This window comes from Anser cygnoides, chromosome 34, assembly GCF_040182565.1.
Source record: "Anser cygnoides isolate HZ-2024a breed goose chromosome 34, Taihu_goose_T2T_genome, whole genome shotgun sequence".
Taxonomy (NCBI): domain Eukaryota; kingdom Metazoa; phylum Chordata; class Aves; order Anseriformes; family Anatidae; genus Anser; species Anser cygnoides.
The window spans coordinates 888,673-906,805 of NC_089906.1; the positions used below are offsets into that span (position 1 = coordinate 888,673).

The 18,133-nt window shown below is 68.9% G+C and overlaps 2 protein-coding genes and 1 long non-coding RNA gene across 3 annotated transcripts in view; 2 read left to right on the plus strand and 1 right to left on the minus strand.

Moving 5' to 3' along the window:
* LOC136788227 (adhesion G protein-coupled receptor L1-like) overlaps positions 1-2,941 on the minus strand; it is a gene marked incomplete at its 5' end in the record, with an annotated part of 43,476 nt that extends 40,535 nt beyond the window's left edge. The window contains 1 exon segment of the mRNA XM_066986399.1: positions 2,866-2,941. Within this exon segment, the coding sequence (XP_066842500.1) occupies positions 2,866-2,941 (76 nt within the window).
* Positions 2,942-5,351: 2,410 nt separating this feature from the next.
* On the plus strand, positions 5,352-6,802 carry LOC136788306 (uncharacterized). Its single transcript, XR_010827172.1, has 2 exons — positions 5,352-6,374; positions 6,513-6,802. It is a non-coding gene; the product is annotated as an uncharacterized lncRNA (long non-coding RNA).
* Positions 6,803-12,175: 5,373 nt separating this feature from the next.
* Positions 12,176-17,091, plus strand: LOC136788305 (sterile alpha motif domain-containing protein 1-like). Its single transcript, XM_066986589.1, is given in 6 exon segments — positions 12,176-12,624; positions 12,626-12,920; positions 14,349-14,616; positions 14,867-14,959; positions 15,362-15,464; positions 16,391-17,091. Coding segments are annotated over 6 exon segments (1,311 nt in total). The 5' UTR covers positions 12,176-12,276; the 3' UTR covers positions 16,595-17,091.
* Positions 17,092-18,133: the final 1,042 nt, after the last annotated feature.

Sequence of the window (18,133 nt, forward strand, 5' to 3'; positions counted from 1 at the left end):
AGTCCCAAAACCCGGCTCCTCGAGTCCCCTGGGTGCCTGGGTCCCCTTGGTCCTCGTGGCCCTACACCCAGGTCCTCAAGGGCCGCAGGTCCCCAAGTCCCTACACCCAGGTCTTCAAGTCCCCCGGGTCCCCATGTCCCAGCGCCTGGGGCCTCAAGTGCTGCAGGTCCCCAAATCCCAAAACCCAGGTCCTCAAGTGCCCTGGGTCCCCATGTCCCTACACCCAGGTCCTCAAGTAAAACAGGTCCCCAAATCCCAAAAACCAGGTCCTCGAGTCCCCTGGGTTCCCATGTCCCAACGCCTGGGGCCTCAAGTGCTGCAGGTCCCCAATTCCCAAAACCCAGCACCTCGAGTCCCTCGGGTCCCTGGGACCCAATGCCTGGGTCCCCTTGGTCCCCGTGTCCCTACACCCAGGTCCTCAAGTCCCACAGGTCCCCAAATCCCCAAACCCGGCTCTTTAAGTTCCCCGGGTCCCCGTGTCCCAACGCCTGGGGCCTCAAGTGCCACGAGTCTCCACGTCCCCATGTCTGGGGCCTCGTGTTCCTACACCCAGGTCCCCAAGTCCCCCGGGTCCCCAAGTCCCAAAACCCAGGTTCTCAAGTCCCCTGGGTCCTCAAATGTCCCCATGTCCTCAAGTCCCTTGGGGCCCCGTGTCCCAATGCCTGGGTCCCCTTGGTCCTCGTGTCCCTACACCCAGGACCTCAAGTCCCCCAGGTCCCCAAGTCCCAAAACCCGGCTCTTCGAGTCCCCTGTGTCCCCACGTCCCTACACCCAGGTCCTCAAGCCCCACAGGTCCCTGGGACCTAATGCCTGGGTCCCCACGTCCCCATGTCCCCACGTCTGGGTCCTCGTCTCCCTACACCCAGGGGTCCTTACGTCCCCTCGGTCCCCATGTCCCAACATCTGGGGCCCCGTGTCCCTACACCCAGGTCCTCAAGTCCCACAGGTCCCCATGTCCCAAAACCCAGGCCTTCAAGTCCCCTGGGTCCCCTGGTCCCAACACCCGGGTCCCCACGTCCCTACACCCAGGGCCTCAAGTCCCTTGGGTCCCCGTGTCCCCATGTCCCTATACGCAGGTCTTCAAGTCCCACGGGTCCCCGTGTCCCCATGTCCGGGGGCCTCACATCCCCTGGGTCCCCAGGTCCCAATGCCGGGGTCCTCTGAGTCCCTGTGTCCCCAAGTCCCCTGGGTTCCCATGTCCCAACGCCCAGGTTCTCAAATCCCCTGGGTCCCCGTGTCCCCACACCCAGGGCCTCAAGTCCCACGGGTCCCCGGGTCCCAATGCCGGGGTCCCCGTGTCCCCGTGTCCCCACACCCAGGGCCTCAAGTCCCACGGGTCCCTGGGTCCCAATGCCGGGGTCCCCGTGTCCCCACACCCAGGCCCTCAAGTCCCACAGGTCCCCAAATCCCAAAACCTGGCTCTTCGAGTCCCCTGGGTCCTCAAATGTCCCCATGTCCTCAAGTCCCTTGGGTGCCCGTGTCCCAGTGCCCGGGTCCCCTTGGTCCTCATGTCCCTACACCCAGGACCTCAAGTCCCCCAGGTCCCCAAGTCCCAAAACCCGGCTCTTCGAGTCCCCTGTGTCCCCACATCCCCACACCCAGGGCCTCAAGTCCCACGGGTCCCCGTGTCCCAACACCCTTGGGTGTCCTCCCAACACCCCGTGTCCTCACGTCCCTCGGGTCCCCGTGTCCCTTCGCGCGGGTTCCCCAAGTCCCCTGGGTCCTCGTGGGTCCCCGTGTCCCCACACCCAGGTCCTCAGGTCCCCTGGGTCCCCAAGTCCCAGTGCCGGGGTCCCCATGTCCCTACACCCACGTCCTCGAGTCCCCTGGGTCCCCAAGTCCCCACACCCAGGTCCTCAGGTCCCCAGGGTCCCCAGGTCCCAATGCCAGGGTCCCCGTGTCCCTATGCCCACGTCCTCGAGTCCCCAAAGTCCTCGTGGGTCCCCAAACCCAGGTCCTCGAGTCCCCAGGGCCCCCAGGTCCCAATGCCGGGGTCCCCGCGTCCCCTTGTCCCTGTGCCCAGCTCCTCGAGTCCCCCCGGTCCCCAAGTCCCCAAACCCAGGTCCTCAGGTCCCCGGGGTGCCGGGGTCCCAACGCCGGGGTCCCCGCGTCCCCACACCCAGGTCCCCAAGTCCCCTGGGTCCCCGCGTCCCAACGCCCGGGTCCCTGGGTCCCTACACCCAGGTCCCCAAGGCCTTGCACACCCTTTGCACAAGCACTGCGGGGCCCTTGCACACCCTTTGCACAAGCACTGCAGGGCCCTCGCAGACCACTAGCATTGTGTGAGCCTTGCACACCCTTTGCACAAGCACTGTGGGGCCCTTGCACACCCCTGGCATTGTGAGCTTTGCACACCCACCCCTTGCACAAGCACTGTGGGGCCCTCGCACACCCCTGGCATTGCGTGAGCCTTGCACACCCTTTGCACAAGCACTGTGGGGCCCTTGCACACCCCTGGCATTGTGTGAGCCTTGCACACCCTTTGCACAAGCACTGTGGGGCCCTTGCACACCCCTGGCATTGTGGGAGCCTTGCACACCCTTTTGCACAAGCACCGTGCAGCCCTCGCACACCCCTCACATCACACAAGCCCCGCACGCCCTTTTGTGCAAGCTCCGCACAGCCCTTGCACACCCCTCGCGTTGCACAAGTGCTGCATGCCCTTGCACAAGCACCGCGGGGCCCTTGCACGCCCCCAGCATCGCACGAGCCTCGCGCGCCCTTTGCACAAGCACCAGGGGGGCCCCCCTCGCACAAACCTCGCACAAACCTCGCACAAACCTCGCACACCTTTTGCACAAGCACCGCACGCCCCTCGCACGCCCCTTGCACGCGCACCGCCCCCCCCCCCCAGCACCCCCCTACCTTGGGTGGCCGAGGTGACGAGGATGGCGGTGACGAGGAGGCTGCGCAGGGCGGGGGTGGGGGCGCCATGGTCGGGGGGGGGGGGACACGGGGGGGGGACACACGAGGGGGGGGGCACACCGGGGGGGGGCGCTGGGAGCCCCCTGAGGCCTCACCGGGCCTGGATGCGGCCGACCTGCGGAGAGAGAAAGGGGGGGTGGGATTAACGGGGCGGGACCGGGATTAACGGGGGGGTCCAGGATTAATGGGGGCTGGGATGAAATGGGGGGGTCCGGGATTAAATGGGGGGTGTGGTTAACGGGGGGGGTCTGGGCTTAATGGGGGGTGGGCTGGGATTGAACGGGGGGGTGGGATTAAAGGGGGAGCTGGGATTAAATGGGGGGCAGGGGATTAAGAGGGGGGTCCGCGATTAATGTGGGGGCTGGGATTAAAGAGGGGGGCCGGGATTAAATGGGGGGGGGGGGGCTGGAATCAAAAGGGGCGGCTGGGATTAAGGGGGGGACCCAGATTAAGGGGGGGACCCCGGGATGAAGGGGGATTACGCGGGATTAACGGCACCGGGGGCTCAAACCAGGCTCCCCCCCCCCCAGCCCCACGGGGGGGGGGGTCCCGGCCTCCCCCCCCCCCCCCGCTGCGGGGGCTGGGGCCGCGGGGCATTGTGGGAGGCGGCTCCCATCCGGCGCGTTGCCATGGCGACGGCGCCGCGGTGCATGGTGGGAAACTCCCCATCCCCTCCCCGCCCCCCCATCCTCCTCCCCGCCCCCCCTCCCCAAACGGCGGGGGGGGGGGGCCGAGGGGCATTGTGGGAAGCGATCGGGGAAGGGGGGGGGGGGTTTTGGGGGGGGGGGAGCGGCCCCGCACCGCCTTCCCAGCATCCCTCGCGCGCCGCCAGCGCCCCCACGGGGACCCCGGGGGGGGGGGGGCACAACCCACGCCCCCCCCCCCCACCCCGTGCCTCAGCCCCCCCCCCCCGGGGGGGGCACCCAGCGCTGAGCCCCCCCCAAAAAAAAAAATTAACGAGGGGCTGAGGCCCCCCCCCCCAGCACCAGGATGCGGGGGGGGTTGGAATTTGGGGGGGGTGCGAAATTTTTTTTGGGGGGGGAGCAAAATCTGGGGGGAGGTAAAATTTGGGGGGGGGCGCAAAATCTGGGGGGGGAGGTAAAATTCGGGGGGCGGTAAAATTTTGGGGGAGATAAAATTGGGGGGGGGGGGAGAATTTAAAGGGGGGTGCAGAATTTTGGGGGGGCGATGCCCCCAACACCCGGGGGGGCCAATCCGAGCCCCCCCCCAGCACTACGGTACCGCCAGTGCCCCCCCCCTTTTTAAAGCCCCCCCCGTTGCAGGCCGCCCCCCGCTTCGCAAAGCCCCCCCCGCATTGCGAGCGGCCCCCCGTATGGCACAGCCCCCCCCATTCACGATGCCCCCCCCCAATTTCACGCCCCCCCCCCTTTTCGCACCGTGCCCCCCCCCTTTCTGCACGCCCCCCCCAGCACAGGGCCCCCGCCCTACGCCTCAGCCCCTCCGGCTTTCGCGGCGCCCCCCCCATTGCCCCCCCCCAGCTTCTCACGGCCCCCCCCCCTATTCCTACGCCCCCCCCCCCCCCCAAAATTTCGGAGCGTGCCCCCCCCGCCCGGAGCCCCCGCATTGCACAACCCCCGGGGCCCCCCCAGCGCGCACGGGGGCTGCACAACGCCCCCCCCCCCCCCCCGGCACGGGGCCCCCGCGTTGCTCTGAGCCCCCCCCCCATTGCACGGCCCCCCCCCACCTTACACGGCCCCCCCATTACACCCCCCCCCCCCCCCATTGCACGGCCCCCCCATTACAGCCCCTCCGCCACACGGCCCCCACCTGACACTGCCCCCCCCCCATCGCAAAGCCCCCATCACGCCCCCCATCACACGACCCCCCCATTACGCCCCCCCATTACACGACCCCCATTACACAGCCCCCCTTTACACGACCCCCCCCTTCCCACGACCCCCCCACCTTCCCCAGCTCCCCTCGCTCCTCCCGGCGCCCCCCCCCACGACGCCCCCCCTTCCTGCAGCCCCCCCTCGCCCCCCCACCCCCTTCGCCCCCCCTTTCCCCCCCCCCCCCCTTTCCCCCCCAAGCCCCCTTTCTCCCCCCCCGTTTCATTTCACGGCCCCCCCGGTTGCATTTCACGCCCCCCCCGCGTCGCACCTCGCCCCCCCCATCTCACCCCCCCCCCCCCCCCGTTACCTGCGGGGGCGCTCGGGCCCGGGGGTAGCTCCATGCGGCGCGCGGCGCGGGCGGTGCGGGCGGCGCGAGCCCCCCGCCCCCCCCGAGCCCCCGCCCCCCCCTCCCCAGGCCCCCCCCCTTCCCCTCCCTCCTCCCCCCTCCGGGCTCGGCAGCGCCCCCCCGCGGCGCGGGCGCGGCCCCGCCCCCCCCCTCCCCGTCACTCACCGCGGGGGGGGGGAAAACCTGGAGTGGAGTTAAGGGGGGGGGAATGGAGCGGGGAGGGGGGGGTGGGATGGGGGGAAAAGGCGGAACGGAGCCTGAACGGGAATGGGGCGGGGGAAAAGCCGGAGGGGATCCGAGCGGGAATGGAGTGGGGGAAAACGCGGAATGGAGGGGGAGGGGGAATGGGGTGGGGGAAAACCCGGAATGGTGCCAGTCAGGAATGGACTGGGGGAAAAGCCGGAATGGAGGTGGAGGGGGAATGGGGTGGGGTAAAACCCGGAATGGTGCTGGTTGGGAATGGACTGGGGGAAAAAATGGAATGGAGCTGCAGGGGGAATGGGTTGGGGTAAAACCCGGAATGGAGCTGGAGGGGGAATGGGATGGGGTAAAACCCGGAATGGAGCTGGAGGGGGAATGGGGTGGGGTAAAACCTGGAATGGTGCCCGCTGGGAATGGATCAGGGGGAAAGATGGAATGGAGCTGGAGGTGGAATGGATTGGGGTAAAACCCAGAATGGAGCTGGAGGGGGAATGGGATGGGGTAAAATGTGGAATGGAGCCAGTCAGGAACGGACTAGGGAAAAAGCCGGAATGGAGTTGGAGGGGGAATGGGGTGGGGCAAAACACGGAATGGTGCCCGTTGGGAATGGATCGGGGGAAAGATGGAATGGAGCTGGAGGTGGAATGGATCGGGGTAAAATCCGGAATGGAGCCAGTTGGGAAGGGACTGGGGGAAAACTCGGATTGGAGCTAGAGCTGGAATGGATCGGGGTAACACCTGCCCCCTGAGGGGGTAAAACCTGGAATGGATCCGATGCGGAATGGATCGGGAGGGGGAGTAGGAGGTGGAGGTGAAACCGGGAACAGATCTGCAGCAGGAATGGGTCAGGGTAAAACCCGGAATGGAGACAATCTGGAATGGACCAGGGTAAAACCTGGACTGGATCTGGAACTGGAATTTATTGGAGTAAAACTTCTCCCCCAGAGATAGTAAAACCCGGAATGGAATGGGTCCAACCCGGAATGGACTGGGGGACGGAAGACGGCTGGGGAGGAACCTGGAATGGAGCCAATCAAGAATGGACTGAGGTAAACCCCGGACTGGAGCTGATTGAGAATGGAACAGAGGGGGAACACGGTTTGGGGGACTAAAACCCGGAATGGATCTGACCAGGAATGGACTGGGGGGGGGGACAGCCAAGGGAGGTAAAACACGGAACGGATCAGCAACAGGAATGGATCGGGGTAAAACCCGAAATGGAGCTGGAGCTGGAATGCACTGGGGTAAAACCTGACTGGGGGCGGAACCCGGAACGGATCCATCTGGGAATGGACTGGGGAGAAAAAGCAGCTGGCGGAGACAAAACATGGAATGGATCTGCAGCAGGGATGGGTTGGGGTGAAACTTGTCTCATGGAGGGGGGTAAAACCCGGAACGGATCTGCAGCTGGAATGGGTCGGGGTAAAACCCGGAATGGAGTTAATCGGCAATGGACTGGGGTAAAACCCAGACTGGATCTGGAGCTGGAATTCATTGGGGTAAAACCTGCCCCCCGGAGGGGGTAAAACCCGGAATGGATCCAACCGGGAATGGACTGGGAGGGAAACACAGCTTGGGGGGGGGGCTAAAACCCAGAATGGAGCCAACGAGGAATGGAGTGGGATAAAACACGGAATGGATATACAGCTGGAATGGATTGGGGTAAAACCTGCCCCCTCGGGGGCTGGTAAAACCCGGAATGGATCCATCCAGGAATGGACTGGGGGCCAAATCCAGCCCGGGGGAGTAAAACCTGGCCTGGATCCCCATCAGGAATGGAGGGGGGGAAACCCGGCCCCAGGGCAGTAAAACCTGGTGTGGATTCATGCAGGAAAAGGAGCAGGGGCAAAACCTGGCCCAACGGGGGGGGAGGGGTGAAACCTGGCCTGGGGGCGGGAAAAACCTGGGGCAAATCCTCTCCGGGAATGGACTCGGGGATAAAAGCCGGCCATGGGTTGGGGGGAAAACCTGGCCTAGATTTACCCAGGGAATGGAGCAGGGGGTAAAGCTGGGGGGGTAAAACCCGGCCTGGATATGTAACAGGAATGGACTGGGGGTAAAGGACGGCCCCAGGAGGGTGGTAAAACCCGGCACAGATCCGCACAGGAATGGACCGGGGTCAAATTCAGCCCGGGAGGGGTAAAACCCGGCTGGGACTCCCATAAGGAATGGACCGGGGGGTCGAATTGAGCCCAGGGGAATAAAACCTGGCCTGGATCCCTCAAGGGAATGGAGCAGGGGTCAACGACCCCCACCCCGGTGGTAAAACCCGGCCTGGATTCGCTCTGGGAACGGAGAGGGCTTGAATGTGGCCTGGGAGGGGGCAAAACCCGGCCTGGATTCGCTGGGAATGGCCCAGGGGTTAAAGCAGCTGGGGGGGGGGGGGGGGGCCTGGCTTGGATCCATGGGAGGGGAGGGGCTGGGGCTCGTTAGGCCAATTAGCGGGGAGGGGATTCCCTGCTCCACCGTAATTAACAGCAGCCACTGCGGCAGAACCCCGCTAATGACTGTAATTAGCACCGGCGGCAATTAGCATATGCTAATGAGCTCGGGGGGGGGTAATTAACGCCAAGCTGGTGGCTTGCCCATTAATGGGGGAGGGGCGGGTTAATTACAGGGCTCATTAAGGCCCCGGGGGAGGGGCCCCCCCCACCTGCAAGGCCAGGCTGGGTTAATTACGGTGGGGGGGTGTTAATTTGGGGGGGGGGGCAGGGCTTCATTAGCTGGGGGTAATTAACTGGGGGGGCCTCGTGTGCAAGGCCTCGTGTGCAAGTGCACGCCCCGCCCCCACCCCCAACGTCACTTCCGGGGCGGGGCAACGAGGCGACCAATGGGGGGCCGGCCCGGAACCGGGGGGGGGGGGGGGGGGGGCGAGGGGGGGGCATAGGGGGGGGGGGTCGGGGGGGGGGCAAGGGGTTATTGGGGGGCTGGGGGGCATTGGGGTCGTTGGGGTCACTGGGGTCATGGGGGGTCGTTGGGAAATTGGGGGGGTCGGGGGGGTCAGTGGGGTCGGGGGGCGATGGGAAATTGGGGGCGATGGGAAATTGGGGGGGCTTGGGATCATGGGGGGCATTGGGGATGTGGGGGGGCTTAGGGAAATTGGGGGGTATTAGGGTCGGGGGGCGATGGGAAATTGGGGGGCTTTTGGGTCATGGGGGGCATTGGGGTTGTGGGGGGGCAATGGGAAATTGGGGGGCATTGGGGTCATGGGGGGGGCAATGGGAAATTGGGGGGGCTTTGGGGGGGGCGTAGGGTCGTGGGGAGAGCATTGGGGTCGTTGGGGGGGAATTAGGAAATTGGGGGGGGCGGTGGGAAATGGGGGGATGGGGGGGGGCTTTCGGACTCCATCCTGGCTCTTTTCTGGGGGGGCGGCGATGGGCCCTGGGGGGGCGGTTGGGGCTGGGCCCCCCTCCAGCTGTGGGTGCAGGTGCTGCTGGGGGGTACCCAAAAAGGGGGGGCAGGTGAGACCCCCCAACCTGCACCCACCGGACCCCCCAGGCACTTTGGGGGGGTCAGCCTTGGGGCCCCCCTATCCCCTCGGGACCCCCCAAAGCATTTGGGGACGGGGGGGTCTCCAAGCAGGGGCTCACCTGGTTTGAGGGGGGGGGCACTGGGAGAGGCTCTTTGGGGACAGGGGGCACTGGGAAGGGGACGGGGGGTGGGGGGCACTGGGGGGGGCACTGGGGGAGGCTCTTGGGGTACTGGGAGGAATGGGAGAGGCACTGGGAGCAGTGGGAGAGGCTCTTGGGGGACTGGGGGCACTGGGAGGGGGCTGGGGGCACTGGGAGGGGGACTGGGGGCATTGGGAGAGGCTCTTGGGGGACTGGGAGCACTGGGAGAGGCTCTTGGGGGACCGAGGGCTCTGGGAAGGGGAATAGGAGGGAAACTGGGAGCACTGGGAGGGGCCCTGGGCACTGGGAGCACTGGGAGAGGAGGCATTTGGGAGACTGGGGGGACTGGGAGAGGCACTGGGGGTTCCGGGGGAAAGGGAGAGAGACTGGGAGGGGGACTGGGGGCACTGGGAGCACTGGGAGCACTGGGAGAGAGTGGGGTGACAGGGACTGGGGGCACTCAGGGACTGGGAGAGGGACTGGGAAGGGACTGGGAGCGCTGGGAGAGGGTCTGGGGGCTTTGGGGGACTGGGAGAGGCATTGCGGGAACTGGGAGTACTGGGAGAGGGACTGGGGGGACACTGGGAGGGAAACGGGGGGAACTGGGAGGATCCAGAAGGAATCGAGGGGGGGGGAGGGGGAGACACGACACAGGACTGGGAGGAACTGGGGGGTGGAACTGGTGGCACTGGGGGCGTGGCGGGGGTGTTGGGATGGGCACTGGGGGCACTGGGAGGGGCGCTGGGAGCCCCCCAGCCCCTGTGGGGACCCCCCCCCAAAAAATCCCCCCCACGGTGGGGGTCCCGGCACCCCGCTGGTGTCCCCCCCCCCCCCCGCGGTTCTCCACCACCGACTGGATTCGGGGGGCCTGGGGGGGTCTTGGGGGTCCTGGGGGGTCCTGGGGGTCCGGGGGTCCTGGGGGTGTTGGGGGGTCGTGGGGGTCCTAGGGGGCGTTGAGGGGGGGTCCTGTGGGGGCTGGTGTGGGGATTTGGGGGGGTTAGGGGGTCCCAGGAGGGGGGGCTGTGGTTTTAGGGGATCTTGGGGGTCCTGGGGGTCGTGGGGGGGGGATCTGGGGGTCCCATGGGGACCCGGGGGGACAGGGGGTCCCGTGGGGTGCAAGGGAGGGGATTTGGGATTTGGGGGGTCCCCGGAGGGGTCCCTGGGGGCTCCTAGGAGGTCCGGGGAGACCCCAGGAGTGGCCACGGGGCCCTGGGAGACCCCCGGGGGGGATTTGGGGTCCTGGGAGACCCCCGGGGGGGATTTGGGGTCCTGGGGTACCCCGGGGGGGGGATTTGGGGTCCTGGGAGACCCCCGGGGGGGGATTTGGGGTCCCGGGGTACCCCGGGGGGGGGGGGATTTGGGGTCCTGGGGGGGGTCCGGGGGGTCAATTACAGCCCTATGGGGTCCCGCGGGGGGGGGGGGGACGTGGGGGGATCTTGGGGGAACCTTTTGGGGTGGGGGTCGTCGGGGTGCTGTGAGCATCCTGGGGGCACCCCGAGATTTAGGGGGGGCACTTTTTTTGAGGGGGGGCAGACCGATAGGTGGATTTTGGGGGGTTATTTCCCCCCCTTGGGGGTGCTGGGGGGAGCAGCCCCCCTTTCACCCCCCCCCCCCGTTGGGCTGCGTTGTGAACGGGTTTGGGGCAAAACCGATAAAGTTTGGTTCAAAAATGCGGCTGTGAAAAATTGGGGGGGGCACTCAAAAGGGGGGGCTGAAAAGGGGGGGCATTGAAAAAGGGGGGGGCATTGAAAAAGGGGGGCATTGAAAAGGGGGGGGCTATGGGGTGGGGGGAATTGGGGGGGCTGGGATTTGGGGGGACCCCTATGGAAATAAGGGGGGGGATTTGGGGGTGTCCTTTGGGAATGGGGGGTCCGGGGGGGATAATTGGGGGGGCATTGGTGGGGGGACATTTTTGGGGTGGGGGTGTTGGGAATTGGGGGGGGGCTCGGATTTGGGGGCCCCTATGGAAATAAGGGGGTGGGGATTTGGGGGTGTCCTTTGGGGATGGGGGGTCCGGGGTGGGGGGGATAATTTGGGGGGGCATTTTTGGGGTGGGGGCGCTGGGAATTGGGGGGGGGGGCTCGGATTTGGGGGGACCCCTATGGCAATAAGGGGGGGTGGGGATTTGGGGGTGTCCTTTGGGGATGGGGGGGCCCCCGGGGTGGGATAATTTGGGGGGGGGCATTGATGGGGGGTATTTTTGGGGTGGGGGTGCTGGGAATTGGGGGGGGGGGGCTCGGATTTGGGGGGCCCCTATGGAAATAAGGGGGGGGGTGGGGATTTGGGGGTGTCCTTTGGGGATGGGGGGTCCGGGGGGATAATTTGGGGGTGGGGATAGTTGGGGGGGGCATTTTTGGGGTGGGGGTGCTGGGAATTGGGGGGGGCTCGGATTTGGGGGACCCCTATGGCAATAAGGGGGGTGGGGATTTGGGGGAGCCTTTTAGGAATGGGGGGGGGGGTCCGGGGGGATAATTTGGGGGGGGCATTGATGGGGGGGCTGGGAATTGGGGGGGGGGCTCGGATTTGGGGGCCCCTATGGCAATAAGGGGGGGGATTTGGGGGAGCCCTTTGGGAATGGGGGGGTCCAGGGTGGGGGGGATAATTTGGGGGGGGCATTTTTGGGGTGGGGGCGCTGGGAATTGGGGGGGGCTCGGATTTGGGGGGCCCCTCTGGAAATAAGGGGGGGTGGGGATTTGGGGGAGCCCTTTGGGAATGGGGGGGTCCGGGGGGATAATTTGGGGGTGGGGATAGTTGGGGGGGCATTTTTGGGGTGGGGGTGCTGGGAATTGGGGGGGGGGGCTCGGATTCTGGGGACCCCTATGGAAATAAGGGAGGGGGGGATTTGGGGGTGCCCTTTGGGAATGGGGAGGCCCCCGGGGGGGGGATTTCTTGGGGGGGGGGGGAGGGGGCACGGTGCGGGGGGGGGGGCGAGGAATGGGGGGGGGGCCCCACTGCCCCCCGCGGGGACCGAGCCCTGGGGCGTGGCCCCGCGGCGCGGTGGGCGTGGCCTGGCCTCGGGTGGGCGTGGCCTGGCCTCGGGTGGGCGTGGCCTGGCCCTCGGGTGGGCGTGGCCTCGAGGTGGCCCCTCCTCCGGGTGGGCGTGGCCTCGCGGTGGCCCCTCCTCCGTGTGGGCGTGGCCTCGGACGGGGGGTGCGGGTGGGCGTGGCCCCCGCGCGCTGGCCCCGCCCCCTTCTCCCCGGTGCCGGGGGCGGGGCTCCGGCGGCGGCGGCGGCGGCTCCACCTCGAGGCGCGCGCGGGCGGCGGCGGGGGGGGGGACGGCGGCGGCGGCGGAGGAGGAGGAGGAGGAGGAAGAGGCGGCAGGGGGCGGAGGGCGGGGGCCATGGCGGGGCCGCCGCCGCCGCCGCCGGGCCCCGAGGCTCCCCGGTACCAGGAGTGGATCCTGGACACGATCGATTCGCTTCGTTCCCGGAAGGCGAGGCCGGACCTGGAACGGATCTGCCGCATGGTGCGGCGGCGGCACGGCCCGGAGCCCGAGCGGACGCGGGCCGAGCTGGAGAAGCTGATCCAGCAGCGCGCCGTGCTGCGCGTCAGCTACAAGGGCAGCATCTCCTACCGCAACGCCGCCCGCCTGCAGCCCCCGGCGGCCCCCCGCGCCCGCCCCCCCAGCAGCCGCCGCCGCCGCCGCCGCCCGGCCACCCCCCCCCCGCCGCCGCCGCCGCCGCCGCCGCCTCCTCCCCCGCCACCCCCGGCCGCCTCGGCCCGCCGAGGAGCCGACCACCCCCCGTCAGCCTCCGCGACGCCTCCCGGTACCTCGGCGGCGACGGGCGGCTGACGCGGGGCCGCCTGCAGGGCTCGGCGCTGGCCGCCGCCGACGGGGGGGGGCGCGGCGGCGGCGGCGGCGGCGGCGGGGGGGGGGGGAGGGGGGGCGGCGGGGGGGGGGGGAGGCCGGAGCGCAGCCGGTTGGCGAGCATCGCCATGGCCCGCGCCGAGAGGGGCAGAGCGGCCGCGGGGAGGGCCCGGAAGGTGAGGAAAGGGGGGGGCGGGGGTGGGGGGTGGGGGGGGGGGGGTGGGGGGGGGGGGGGGGGGGGGGGGGGGGAACCGGGGGAGGGGGGACCGGGGAGGGGGACCGGGATGGGGGGCTGAGGGGGTCGGGGGGGGTTCGGGGGACCGGGGGGGGGTTAGGGGACCGGGGGGGGGGGGGGGGTTGAGGGTGAGAGGGGAGTCCCGGGGGGGCACCGGGGGGGCACCGGGGGGCACCGGGATGGGGGCCTGAGGGGGTCGGGGGGGGTCAGAGGACCGGGAGGGGACAGGGCCTGAGGGTAAGAGGGGACCCGGGGGGGGCACAGGGGGGTACCGGGATGGGGGCCTGAGGGGGTCGGGGGGGGTTCGGGGGTCGGGAGGGGGGGTCGGGGGCCAGGAGGGGGGTTCAGGGGACCGGGGGGGGGGCTGAGGGTGAGAGGGGAGTCGGGGGCACCGGAGGGGGCACCGGGGGGTACCGGGATGGGGGCCTGAGGGGGTCGGGGGGGGTTCGGGGGACCGGGGGTTTAGGGGACCCGGGGGGGTTGAGGGTGAGAGGGGACCTGGGGGGGCACCGGGGGGGTACCGGGAGGGGTGGGTGAGGGGACCGGGGGGCACTGGGGGGAGCACCGGGGGGCACCGGGACAGGGGCCTGAGGGGGTCGGGGGGGTTGAGGGGACCGGGGGGGGGACAGGGCCTGAGGGGCTCGGGGGCACCGGGGGGGACCGGGGGGGTGGGTGAGGGGACCGGGGGGCACCGGGATGGGGACCGGGGGGGGGCTTCAGGGGACCGGGGGGGTGGGGCCTGAGGGACTCGGGGGGACCGGGGGGACCGGGGGGTTCAGGGGACCGGGGGGCACCGGGAGGGGTCAGGGCCTGGGGGGCTGGGGGGGACCGGGGGGTTGAGGGGGCCAGGGGGGTTCAGGGGACAAGGGGGGGGACGGGGCCTGAGGGTGAGAGGGGACCCGGGGGCACCGGGAGGGGACAGGGCCTGAGGGGGCGGGGGGCACCGGGGGTCCGGGGGGGCTGATGGGTCCAGGGGCACCGGGGGGCACCGTGAGGGGATGGGGGGGGGTCCTGAGGGGACGGGGGGGGCACCACAAGGGGTTGGGGGGGTCCTGAGGGGACGGGGGGGGGGCACTGGGAGGGGATGGGGCTGACTGGGGGGATTGGGACCGGGGGTGTCCTGAGGGGACTGGGGGGAAGCTGATTTTTTTGGGGGGCCTCCTTAGCTTTTACTGGGGGGGGCTTTTTTGGGGGGGGGGGGGGTTAGGGAACAATTGCATTTGGGGTGGCCCCGTGCTAAACCTCAATGGGGAAACTGAGGCTGGGGGGGTGTCTGCGTGTTGGGGGGGTCTGCGTGTTGGGGGGCTCCCCCCCCAGAATACATTTCGGGACCCCCCCCCCCCCCACTGCCGTGCCCCCCCCCCTCCAGCCCCCCGGAGCGGCGTGAAGGAGGAAGAGGAGGATGAAGACGAGGAGGACGAGGACGGGACGGCGTCGGAAGGCTCCGAGGACTCGGGGGGGACGGAGGCCCCCCGGCAGCTCAACGGGGAAGGCCGGGGGGGGGGGCCCCCGCCGCGCCCCCGGGCAGCCCCCTCCCCGAGCGGCCCCCAGCCCAAGGCGTGCTCGCCGGGGAGAGCGCCTGCCACCACCTGGCCCCCCTCAAAAAGAGGGGGCCTTCGGGCAGCCCGACAGAGCAGGTGACCCCCCCGGGGGGGGGGGACACAATTTTTTTTGGGGGGGGGGGGGCGGGGGTTATCGGGGAAGGGGGGCCGCTCAGGGGAGCGGGTCCGAAAGGAGGTTGGGGGGGGGGGAGGGTGCTACGGGGGGGCAGTTTGGGGGTCGGGGGGGGGGGGGGGCAGGTGGTCGGGGGGTGCTGGGGGGCGGTTTGGTGTTGTTTTTTTGGGGGGGGGGGGGTGACAGTGCCCCCCCCCCCCTTGTCCCCCGCAGTGTCCCCAGCCCTGGCGGGCGCCGAGCCCTCGGTGCCGCTGTCCCCAGGCCGGCCGGGGCCGCAGGCGGCCGAGGGGCCCCCTTCAGCTGCACGTGAGTCCGGGGGCCCCGACCCCCCCCCTTTTTGTGTCCCCCCCCCTTTTGTCCCCAACCCCCCCCCCGCCGCCATCACCCCTCGGGGTGCTGTCCCCAGCCCCGTTTCCAGGCCCCCAAAACAACCCCCCGCTTGGTGCCCCCCCCCCGTGTGCCGGTGCCCCCCCCCCCGTATGTCAATGCCCCCCCCGTGACCATGTACCCCCCCCCCGCGTGACGGTGCCCCCCCCATGACAATGTCCCCCCCCGTGTGTCAATGCCCCCCCTCGTGACCATGTACCCCCCGCGTGACGGTGCCCCCCCCCATGACCATGTACCCCCCCCGTGTGTCGGTGCCCCCCCCGTGACAATGCCCCCCCCCCCCCATGTTACACTGCCCCCCCGTGACCGTGCCCCCCCCAGGAGGAAGGACAAGGCCGACCCCGTGGACTGGTCGGTGCGGGACGTCGTCGACTACTTCACGGAGGCCGGCTTCCCCGAGCAGGCCACGGCCTTCCAGGAGCAGGTGCCCCCCCCCGGGACCCCCCCGTGTGCCAATGCCCCCCCCGCCCCCCAGCCCCAAAATCTCCCCCCAACCCCCTCCCTTCCCCTCTCCCCCTCCCCATCCCCTCGGGGCTCTCCCCCTCCCCACCCGGGGATCCCCCTGCCCCCCCCCCACCTCACCGCCCCCCCCCCCACCCCAAGTGTCCCCAAGCCCCCCGGCCCCCCCCCCCCATCCCCACAAGCCCCCCCCGGCCCCCCCATCCCCAAAATCTCCCCCCAACCCCCTCCCTCCCTTCTCCTCCCCCCTCCCCATCCCCTCTGGGTACCGCCTGGGGCTCTCCCCCTCCCTACCCAGGGTTCCCCCCTGCCCCCCCACCTCACCGCCCCCCCCACCCCAAGTGTCCCCAAGCCCCCCGGCCCCCCCCATCCCCACAAGCCCCCCCCCCCCCCATCCCCAAAATCTCCCCCCAACCCCCTCCCCTTCCCCTCTCCCCCTCCCCATCCCCTCGGGGCTCTCCCCCTCCCCACCCGGTGATGCCCCCTGCCCCCCCCCACCTCACCGCCCCCACCCCAAGTGTCCCCAAGCCCCCCCATCCCCACAAGCCCCCCCGGCCCCCCCTCCCTAAAATCCCTTACAGCTCCCCCTCCCTCCCCCTACACACCTCCCCTTCCCCTCCTCCCCATCCCCTCGGGGCTCTCCCCCTCCCCACCCGGTGATGCCCCCTGCCCCCCACCTCACCGCCCCCCACCCCAAGTGTCCCCAAGCCCCCCCATCCCCACAAGCCCCCCCGGCCCCCCCCCTCCCCAAAATCTCCCCCCAACCCCCTCCCCTTCCCCTCCCCCCTCCCCATCCCCCGGGGCTCTCCCCCTCCCCACCCAGGGTTCCCCCCTGCCCCCCCCAACCTCACCGTCTTCCCCCCCCCCCCCCAAATTTTGCCCCCCCCCCAGGAGATCGACGGCAAGTCGCTGCTGCTGATGCAGCGGGCGGACGTGCTGACGGGGCTCTCCATCCGCCTGGGCCCCGCGCTGAAGATCTACGAGTACCACGTCAAGCTGCTGCAGCGCAGCCACTTCGAGGACGAGGACCCCCCGACCCCTTCCCCGCCTGACCCCCCCGTTCCCCCCCCCCCCCCCCCCGTAAAGTTCTGCTGACCCCCCGAAACGAAGCTGCCCCCCACCCACCCCGAATATTTTCGGTGCACGCCCCGACTCAAGGCATCCCCCGGAGGCCAAGGGAGCTGCACGGAGACTTTGAGGGGGGGCTTTTATGGGGGGGGGGGCACCCCAGGGCTTCTTTTTTTTGGGGGGGGCCACCCCCAAAATGAAAGTGCCCCCCCAAAATGAAGGTGCCCCCCAACTCAAGGTGCCCCCACGTCTTACAAAGGAGGCTCCCCCCAGAGCCCTTGGGAGCTGCACAGAGACTTTGGGGGGGGCTTTTTATTTGCGGGGGCCACCCCAGACCTTCTTTTTTGGGGGGGGGGCCCCCAAAATGAAGGTGCCCCCCCAACTCAAGGCGGCCCCCACATCTTGCAAGGGAGGCGCCCCCGGAGCCATTGGGAGCTGCACAGAGACTTTGGGGGGGGGCTTTTTATTTGGGGGGCACCCCAGACCTTCTTTTTTTGTGGGGGGCACCCCTGACCCTCTTTTTTGGGGGCGGGGGACCTCGTTTTTGGGGGGATGCCCGCACCTTTTTTTGGGGGGGGGGGGGGAGAGACGCCCCTTTTTGGTGGGGACCCCCCCTCCTTTGTGTGGGTGGGGGGGATTTTTATGGGGGGGGTGGGGTGGGATTCGGGGGGGGGGCGCTGCCCGGGGATGTGTTTTAACCTGCCCCCCCCAAATTGGGGGGTACGGCCCCAAACCTGAAAGGGGGTGGGGGGGTGTCTGCCTGTGCCCCCCCCCCCCATTAGGGTCTGTGTGCCCCCCCCCCCCCCCCCCCCCCCCGGGCCTGGCTTGTTTGGTTGTTTGGGTTTTTTTTTTTTAAATAAAAATGGAAAAAAAAAAAAGAGGTGAGGAAAAATTGTCTGTCCCCCCCCCCGAACCCCCCTTTTGGGGGGGGTCATTGGGGTGGGAGGGTTGTTGGGGGCGGGGGGGGGCCTGCCCCTGTGGGGGGGTGCAAAACGCAGCTGGGGGCTGCAGAGGGAGGATTGGGGGGGGCAATGGGGGTTAAAGAGGGGATTGGGGGGGGGTTAAAGAGGGGGATTGGGGGGGGGGGTTAAAGGGGATTTTGGGGGGGGGGTTAAAGGGGATTTTGGGGGGTTAAAGGGGGGTCTGGGGGGGTTAAAAGGGGGTTTGGGGGGGGGGTTAAAGGGGGCTCGGGGGTTTAAAGGGGATTTTGGGGGGTTAAAGGGGGCTCGGGGGTTTAAAGGGGATTTTGGGGGTTAAAGGTTTTTTTTTGGGGGGTAAAGGGGATTGGGGGGTTAAAGGGGATTTTGGGGGGGGGTTAAAGGAGATTTTGGGGGGGTTAAAGGGGTTTTTTGGGGGGTTAAAAGGGGTCTGGGGGGGTTAAAGCGGGCTTGGGGGGGTTAAAGGGGGCTTGGGGGTTAAAGGTTTTTTTTTGGGGGGGGGTTAAAGGAGATTTTGGGGGGGGGTTAAAGGGGATTTTGGGGGGGTTCAAGGGGGTTTTGGGGGGTTAAACGGGTTTTTGGGGGGTTAAATGAGTTTTTTGGGGGGGTTAAAAGGGGTCTGGGGGGG